The 9,879-nt window shown below is 45.5% G+C and overlaps 1 protein-coding gene across 12 annotated transcripts in view; it reads right to left on the bottom strand.

Annotated features, from left to right (window-relative positions):
* Positions 1-899: 899 nt before the first annotated feature.
* The window catches only part of LOC129835519 (phosphatidylinositol-binding clathrin assembly protein-like), a 90,526-nt gene continuing 81,546 nt past the window's right edge, over positions 900-9,879 (bottom strand). For 11 of the 12 annotated variants that reach the window (XM_055901193.1, XM_055901182.1, XM_055901187.1 and 8 more), the window contains 3 exons: positions 6,850-6,906; positions 6,588-6,701; positions 900-6,071 (listed from right to left, as the gene is read on the bottom strand). In XM_055901193.1, coding sequence (XP_055757168.1) covers positions 6,057-6,071; positions 6,588-6,701; positions 6,850-6,906 — 186 coding nt within the window. In that variant the 3' untranslated portion in view covers positions 900-6,056. The other variant, XM_055901194.1, reaches the window with a different exon arrangement.

Below are 9,879 nucleotides of genomic sequence, written 5' to 3'. Positions count from 1 at the left end.
CTCACTTAGTCCTCCCTGCCGCTCTTCAGCGGTCAGTCCTTATCTAGCGGTGGCTTGGCATTCCTCTCTCCTGGCCTGTCCTGGTAGTTTGGACTAAGGCCTGTCACTAATAAATATTGGCTTTTTGGGACAAACATAAAACTGGACACACTAAGGCCTACTGTAGGTACACCCCTTGCCCTACACTAACGCCAAATGATTTTCAATAGCATACCGTCTTGACCTTTGAATTCTGTGTGGTTTTGAATCAGAACAAAAATCACAAAACACTAAAAGGAATGGAAAATGACTTTATTTCAACAAAACAAAAAAACAAAAAATAAAAGCCCATAATTGAATTATATTCTGAAACATTTGTTTTGTATTATTTCCATGCTTAATAAAATCCTTATATTTCTGCATAAATAAATAAACATTTACAAAGAGGGGGAAGAACGAGAAGAATCAGAGACGAAGGTGTCATTCTCTGAATAATTGACGACCAATCAATCGATCAACAACTGATCAAATGGACAATTCATTGATGGCCTGTAGACATGCAGCCAATCGCCTTCCTTCCTTCTCCATACATGAAATCCCCCATTGGGTATTATATTATATATATACCACATAATGCAATTATCGCTCAGGTTCAGAAAAAAAAATTATAGCAGATGTGTGTGTGCATGCATCGCAAATGGCAATCTCTTCCCTACTGTACGTAGTTCACTAAGTAATGCACTCTATAGGGAGTAGGTTGTCATTTAGGATGTATATTATGTGTGTGTTTGTATGTACATAGTAAATCACCAGGCAGCAGTCAGAAGAATAGTTGAGACTAAAAAAAACATGTAGAAAAAAGAATGTCCACAGGAAAATCGTTGAACGAACACACCGACTGAAAACGAGGGAATTTATACTTCTTTTTTTTTTTAAACAGATAAAACAAATACATTTCAGGGAGAGATTTATCCAAACGTATCCATTCATAACCCCAAAAGCCTCCCTCTTCCTTTGTGCGTTTCAGATATACTGACACGTGTCTCGTATGAAAAGGCTCACCCAACAGAGGGTGCTTCACTTAGATATTATCAAAAAAAAACATTTCAATAGGAGGAAAAGTTACATGGCATCTTTGGAAAAGTGGGTCAGACTACACCCGTCAGACCAATGCATTTTGAGAAGGCAGGAATCAAGGAAAGACAATTGAGATTGAATAGGTCTGTTTAGGTTAGGGGTACCGGTTCTTGTAGCAGGTTAGGGGTACCGGTTCTTGTAGCAGGTTAGGGGTACCGGTTCTTGTAGCAGGTTAGGGGTACCGGTTCTTGTAGCAGGTTAGGGGTACCGGTTCTTGTAGCAGGTTAGGGGTACCGGTTCTTGTAGCAGGTTAGGGGTACCGGTTCTTGTAGCAGGTTAGGTTAGGGGTACTGGTTCTTGTAGGTTAGGGGTACCGGTTTTGTAGCAGGTTAGGTTAGGGGTACCGGTTCTTGTAGCAGGTTAGGTTAGGGGTGCCTTTTCATGACAACACGGACACTTGAGAGAGTTGACAGAGTAGATCAGGTCATGCTTTTAACTAGCCTGAAATCCAAGCTGATATGCTTACGTTTCAGTCTTGTTTCACCAGGCTTTTAAGGTGTAGCGAGGACAAGACATCACAACTCTCCACGCTGTCACTCTCTCTGCCTTTCCACCATTTTGAAACCAGCTCAAATTTACACAAAACACCTCAATTTACAGGCAGGACTTGTTTTATACATTGTTTTTCTGCATGGAATCCCCAAAATAATAATTAAAGACAAACTGGAGAACACAAGACGTGATAAATTCAGGAGAAATGAAAAATAAATGTTTTGGGAGATTACTTTTTTTTTTAATGGCAAACAATAAGTTGCATTTCAAATGGCACCAGCTTCCCTATATAGTGCACTACTTTTGACCAGAGCCCTGTTCCCTATATAGTGCACTACTTTAGACCAGAGCCATATGGCTTATGGGTTGATCCTAGATCTGCGCCTAAAAGACCAACTGCTACCCAGAGCTCCATGCCCACCAGATTCAGGGACTGTATGAACCCGAGGAGTCCAGAGAAGGGCATCTGTTTTGGGCCACAAAGATTGAGGGGAGCCCTTAAGTTCCAAACCACCACTCAACCCCCCCTTACACAGGTGCTACTATAGCGAGGCTATCCTTTAGACAGAGACATTTCAGAAAGACAACAGGCCTCATCTGTCATAAGGATGATAATAACACCCGTAGCCAGCCGATTGGCTATTGATGCATATGATCCAAACCAAGACAGTTTTAAAGTTTCCAGGATTGATGGACACTGTGGAGTGGAGACATGCCCACTCACAGCAGAAGCAGTGAAGGCCAATGACAGAGCCCAGCGAAACAGGAAGTTAAAAGGGGATTCTAAAGGCGTATCTATAGGAGAATGAAGAAGAGACAGCAAGACGGGGGTAATTCTAGAGCTGGGTCTACCTGACAGTATACAAGGAGGGGGATATTTTATAACTATAAACTACCAGGCACTGGATGAGACCAGAGGAAGAATCTAGAGCTGTACATACTAGACAGGCATTGGTGAGACCAGAGGAAGAATCTAGAGCTGTACATACTAGACAGGCATTGGAGAGACCAGAGGAAGAATCTAGAGCTGTACGTACATCAGGGGGCATAGTCATCATCGACTTCAGCGCCAAGATATTAGCCTGGTCCCAGGTCTGTTTGTGCTTTTGCCTACTCCATGGGCAGCATTTAGCATGACAATTACATAAGAAGTTGGCAAGAGAGCACAGACCTGCTACCAAGAGCCAGGAAACAGACCTGCTACCAAGAGCCAGGAAACAGACCTGCTACCAAGAGCCAGGAAACAGACCTGCTACCAAGAGCCAGGAAACAGACCTGCTACCAAGAGCCAGGAAACAGACCTGCTACCAAGAGGCAGGAAACAGACCTGCTACCAAGAGGCAGGAAACAGACCTGCTACCAAGAGGCAGGAAACAGACCTGCTACCAAGAGGCAGGAAACAGACCTGCTACCAAGAGGCAGGAAACAGACCTGCTACCAAGAGGCAGGAAACAGACCTGCTACCAAGAGGCAGGAAACAGACCTGCTACCAAGAGGCAGGAAACAGACCTGCTACCAAGAGCCAGGAAACAGACCTGCTACCAAGAGCCAGGAAACAGACCTGCTACCAAGAGGCAGGAAACAGACCTGCTACCAAGAGCCAGGAAACAGACCTGCTACCAAGAGCCAGGAAACAGACCTGCTACCAAGAGCCAGGAAACAGACCTGCTACCAAGAGCCAGGAAACAGACCTGCTACCAAGATCCAGGAAACAGACCTGCTACCAAGAGCCAGGAAACAGACCTGCTACCAAGAGCCAGGAAACAGACCTGCTACCAAGAGCCAGGAAACAGACCTGCTACCAAGAGCCAGGAAACAGACCTGCTACCAAGATGCAGGAAACAGACAGAAAACAGCCCTGGGTGAGCAACACATGGGCGTGTTACACAGGAAAACACAGCAATGCGTTTCATACAGGGGAATTACGACAGTGGAAATTGTGGCAAAATGGTTATTTTGGCCAAAAGTTGTTAACCCCTGAGCTGCAATAGTTCCATTGACATCCTTTCATTAAGCATATGGGAACCAGAGTGTTAGCAAACCAGTAATGGGTTGTCCATTTTCAACTCCATGTGCCCCCCCAAAAAAAGTATTTAACGGTAAAGTAATCCTTGGCAATAAGGTTCAGTGTGTGAACCAGTAGCAACCTTGTTGACACACAGACTGTTCAAAACATCCTGAAAACACCCGTTATGAGAGTTATCTTGGACTCAACAACAGGATAATATCATTGCTTGACACCAGAAGTTACTTTGACATCCTTTCATATGACATCTTGATAATTGGGAGGAAAAGTGACAGAGCATTGCTTTAAAACAATACATAAATGAGTAATGACATTACGATACAAGAATATAAAAATTTAAATTGACATTATTACCACCAGAATTATCCCAGAAAAATCTAACATTGTTCAGTGTGTGTTTCTGCATGTGTGTGTGTGTGTGTGTGTGTGTGTGTGTGTGTGTGTGTGTGTGTGTGTGTGTGTGTGTGTGTAACGTGCTACATGCAGGTGTGCACATCTGTATGCACACGTTATTGCATGCCTGTGTGTGTGTGTGTGTGTGTGTGTGTGTGTGTGTGTGTGTGTGTGTGTGTGTGTGTGTGTGTGTGTGTGTGTGTGTGTGTGTGTCTGTCTGTGTGTGTGTCTGTGTGTGTGTGTGTGTGTGTGTGTGTGTGTGTGTGTGTGTGTGTGTGTGTGTGTGTGTGTGTGTGTGTGTGTGTGTGTGTGTGTAAGCATGAATCCGTCAAAATTCGTGGGTACAGAAGGATGAGGAAACTGTTTTTACAAGATGCAGTAGAGGGGTAGAGGGGTCAGTAGAGGGGTAGAGGGGTTAGAAACATTTTACATCAGCAATGTTCCCAGATGGCAACCTATTCTCTAAATAGTGTAGGCCACTACTTTTAACCAGGGCCCTTAGGGCAGTAGTGCACTTGATAGAGAACAGGGTGCCATTTCAGATGCACTCAACAGTTCTCTAGCTCTCTCCATGGACAGACAGAGAATACATGAGAAGCAGCTGAGAGTTGGGATGATGGTGAGGGTGGAGGGGTGTCCGTAATGTTTTCTATCCAGTCTGATTGACGGTAGGATGATGGTGAGGGTGGAGGGGTGTCCGTAATGTTTTCTATCCAGTCTGAATGACGGTAGGATGATGGTGAGGGTGGAGGGGTGTCCGTAATGTTTTCTATCCAGTCTGAATGACGGTAGGATGATGGTGAGGGTGGAGGGGTGTCCGTAATGTTTCCTATCCAGTCTGAATGACGGTAGGATGATGGTGAGGGTGGAGGGTTGTCCGTAATGTTTTCTATCCAGTCTGAATGACGGTAGGATGATGGTGAGGGTGGAGGGGTGTCCGTAATGTTTTCTATCCAGTCTGAATGACGGTAGGATGATGGTGAGGGTGGAGGGGTGTCCGTAATGTTTCCTATCCAGTCTGAATGACGGTAGGATGATGGTGAGGGTGGAGGGGTGTCCGTAATGTTTTCTATCCAGTATGATTACACCTGGTGACGGCTTCTCCATGTCTGAAACACCTCCCACGGGTAACATACTGACCTTAAGTGCCTTCTTCTGAACTAGCAAACAGTCAAGGACGGCTAGCGAGCAGGGACAAACATTTCCACCCTGTTGATGAGTAACAGTGAGAAAATTGGAAAACAAAAAACAGCTTTAATTTGGTGACCTTTTAGTCTAAGAAAGCAGCTAGAGACCAGCTCTCTAAGTAATGCTTTATAAACAGTGTGCGCACACACAGAGATAGAAAACCAGAACACAAACTACTGAGTTCCTACCGGTTTGTAAGTATCTCACCAACCAGAGAGGATGGCTCCAGCTGTAACCTGCGAATTGTTTCTAGACAAATCAGTCCGTTCTGCCCATGGCTAGATCCACACCTCTGTCTGTCTATGTGTGTGTGTCAAAAGTGCTCAATATCAGCTCAGTAACATACCTACAACATCGAAGAGTCCCAGTCATTTTAACAGGTCGTAATCCATCTATCTACACCAAAGGTAACAGAAGACAAACTAACCCAACACAGAAAAGTCAATGTACACACTGGTCCTAAGTGTAATGAACCTATGACCTTTCAAACCTGACCCCTTCACACTGTCTACTCCAAAAGACCTATCCATTTATGGGGGTTCTGTATTTATTTTGGGGGGGGTGGGGGCTGTTTCAGACAGAGAGGTAAGCCTTTATGATATCATAAACACTCCCCAATCTCCCCTCTTCCTTGCTCTACCCTTCTCTCTCCATCTCCCGGGTCTACCCTCCTCTATCCCTCCATCTCCCGGGTTCATCTTCCTCTCCTCTTGTATTTGGTGTTGGCTGGTTTTTCTTCTGTCTGCCCCTCAGTCTTTCATTCATTCGTTCCCCTATTCATCGTTCGTCCGCTCTGTGTGTTTAAGCCATCATTTTTGTCACTCTGCTCCCCCCGATGAAATTACATGAACTGCATCTGAGAGAGATGGAGAGAAAGGAGAGAGAAAGAGGAAGGAAAGCCAGTCAGTGAGGGGAAATGGCAGAAAAAGACACTAAACTGCAGGGGAAAATGGGTTTGTGAGTTGGGATGTACAATTGTAGGGCCATAAAGGAATTTGGATTAAGGGTGTCAGGTAGGGTTGCTTGAGTTCAGGAGATGGGGCATAAGTGTTGTAGGGTCTGGGGGTCACCTGGGGGTCACCTGGGGGTCACTTGGGGGTCACTTGGGGGTCACTTGGGCTCCAGGCATGGGGGAGAAGGGGTTTGTGGGTCTGAGTTTAGGGGATGGGGCATAACAGTGTTGTAGGGTCTGGGGGTCACCTGGGCTCCAGGCATGGGGGAGAAGGGGTTTGTGGGTCTGAGTTCAGGGGATGGGGCATAACAGTATTGTAGGGTCTGGGGGTCACCTGGGCTCCAGGCATGGGGGAGAAGGGGTTTGTGGGTCTGAGTTCAGGGGATGGGGCATAACAGTATTGTAGGGTCTGGGGGTCACCTGGGCTCCAGGCATGGGGGAGAAGGGGTTTGTGGGTCTGAGTACAGGCTGGTTGTACATCATGGGCTGGGTGGCCATCACCTGTACACCCCCCATCTGACCCATCTGAGGAACCTGGGGAAGAAAAAACATCAAGCTTTTCTTTTTGTTTTAATGTGTCAAGACAGTGAGAGACAGGAAAGTTGGGGGACATGTTTAGCATCAGAAGGATGTGGGCCTTCCTAGGCCGCGGTATAAATATGGCTGTGTGAACGGCACTCACCATTCCATACATAGGCACTTGCGGTGTGGTCATGGGGAAAGGCATAGGAGCTGGAGCCTGTATGGGAGGAGAGAGACCTGGTTAACAGAGCCGTCTAAACAGGTGAAGGGAGAGGTAAACATGGAAAAGTATAGGAGCTGGAGCCTGTATGGGAGGAGAGAGACCTGGTTAAACAGGTGAAGGGAGAGGTAAACATGGAAAGGTCAAACTGACAGGATGCCCTCCATGACTGTTACTCATGGACACCACATTCATCAACACAGGTCAACGACAGATAAACACAGGTAAAATAAACGACATAAATACAGGTAAAATAAACAACATAAATACAGGTCAAATAAACAACATAAATACAGGTCAAATAAACGACAGATAAATACAGGTCAAATAAACGACAGATAAATACAGGTCAAATAAACGACAGATAAATACAGGTAAAATAAACGACAGATAAATACAGGTAAAATAAACGACAGATAAATACAGGTAAAATAAACGACAGATAAATACAGGTAAAATAAACGACAGATAAATACAGGTAAAATAAACGACAGATAAATACAGGTAAAATAAACGACAGATAAATACAGGTAAAATAAACGACAGATAAATACAGGTAAAATAAACGACAGATAAATACAGGTAAAATAAATAACAGATAAATACAGGTAAAATAAACAACAGATAAATACAGGTAAAATAAATTGCTAATTAATTAAGGCAAAATAACTCACAGGTACACTATACAACTGCAGGTACACTAAACAACTACACTAAACAACTACAGGTACACTAAACTACAGGAAACACAACTACATGTAAACCCGTAAAATATACAACTACAGATAAACAGGTCAAATTAATTACAGGTAAACTAAACAACTGCATGTAAATACAGGTCAAATAAACAATAAATAAATGCAAGTAAACAAACTACAGGTAAAATTAGTTACAGATAAACTACAGGTAAAATAAATAACTACATGTAAAATCAACTATAAATAAATACAGGCACAATAAACACAGGTAAAACCCCCCCACCCAACCACAGGTAACCCCCCCCTCCAACCACAGGTAACCCCCCCCCCCCCCAACCACAGGTAACCCCCCCCCCCCCCCACAGTTAAAAAAAAACACTCAACCACAGGTAACCCCTCCCCTCCAACCACAGGTACCCCCCCCCCCCCCCCACAGGTAAAAAAAAACCACCCAACCACAGGTAACCCCCCACCCTCCAACCACAGGTAACCCCCCCCCCCAACCACAGGTAACCCCCCCACCCAACCACAGGTAAAACCCCCCACCCAACCACAGGTAAAACCCCCACCCAACCACAGGTAAAACCCCCCACCCAACCACAGGTAAAACCCCCACCCAACCACAGGTAAAACCCCCCCCCAACCACAGGTAAACCCCCCCCCCCCCCCAACCACAGGTAAAACCCCCCCACCCAACCACAGGTAAAAACCCCCACCCAACCACAGGTAAAAACCCCCACCCAACCACAGGTAAAACCCCCCACCCAACCACAGGTAAAACCCCCCCCCAACCACAGGTAAACCCCCAACCACAGGTAAACCCCCCCCCAACCACAGGTAAACCCCCCCCCAACCACAGGTAAACCCCCCCCCAACCACAGGTACATACAGGTAAAAATGTATGTGCCCCTTTGCTGCTATAACAGCCTCCACTCTTCTGGGAAGGCTTTCCACTAGATGTTGGAACATTGCTGCAGGGACTTGCTTCCAAGTCCCCGCAGCACAAGAGCATTAGTGAGGTCAGGCACTGATGTTGGGGGATTAGGCCTGGCTCGCAGTCGGCATTCCAATTCATCCCAAAGGTGTTCGATAGGGCTGAGGTCAGGGCTCTGTGCAGGCCAGTCAAGTACTTCCACACCGATCTCGACAAACCATTTCTGTATGGACCTCGCTTGATGCACAGGGGCATTGTCATGCTGAAACAGGAAAGGGTATTCCACAAACTGTTGCCACAAAGTTGGAAGTACAGAATTGTCTAGAATGTCACTGTATGCTGTAGCGTTAAGATTTCTCTTCACTGGAACTAAGGGGCCCAAACCATGAAAAACAGCCCCAGACCATTATTCCTCATCCACCAAACTTTACAGTTGGCACTATGCATTGGGGCAGGTAGCGTTCTCCTGGCATCCGTCGGACTGCCATGTGGTGAAGAGTGATTCATCACACTGCTCCAGAGTCCAATGGAGGCGAGCTTTACACCACCTCAGCTGATGCTTGGCATTGTGCATAGTGATCTTAGGCTTGTGTCATGGCACCTCATTTCATGAAGCTCCCGACGAACAGTTCTTGTGCTGACGTTGCTTCCAGAGGCAGTTTGGAACTCAGTAGTGAATGTTGCAACCGAGGACAGACAATGTTTTGGCGCTACGCTCTTCAGCACTCAGTGGTCCTGTTCTGTGAGCTTGTGTGGCCTACCACGTCGTGGCTGAGCCATTGTTGCTCCTAGATGTTTCCACTTCACAATAACAGCACTTACAGTTGACCGGGGAAGACTAGCAGAGCAGAAATTTGACAAACTGACTTGTTGGAAAGGTGGCATCTTTTGACGGTGCCACGTTGAAAGTCAAGGAGCTCTTCAGTAAGGCCAGTCTACTGCCAATGTTTGTCTATGGAGATTGCATGGCTGTGTGCTCAATTATTTTACACCTGTCAGCAACGGTGTGGCTGAAATAGCCAAATCCACTCATTTGAAGGGGTGTCCACATACTTTTGTATATATAAATCAAATCAAAGTTTGTCACGTGCGCCGAATACAACTTACAGTGAAATGCTTACTTACAGGCTCTAACCAATAGTGCAAAAACGGTATTAGGTGAACAATAGGTAGGTAAAGAAATAAAAACAGTAAAAAGACAGAGAAAAATAACAGTAGCGAGGCTATATACAGTAGCGAGGCTATATACAGTAGCGAGGCTATATACAGTAGCGAGGCTATATACAGTAGCGAGGCTATATACAGACGCTGATTGAGGTAGTATGTACATATGGTTAA

This window comes from Salvelinus fontinalis, chromosome 36 (assembly GCF_029448725.1).
Source record: "Salvelinus fontinalis isolate EN_2023a chromosome 36, ASM2944872v1, whole genome shotgun sequence".
Taxonomy (NCBI): domain Eukaryota; kingdom Metazoa; phylum Chordata; class Actinopteri; order Salmoniformes; family Salmonidae; genus Salvelinus; species Salvelinus fontinalis.
The sequence above is the reverse complement of the archived record's forward strand: the minus strand, read 5'-3'. Positions and strand labels throughout refer to the sequence as shown.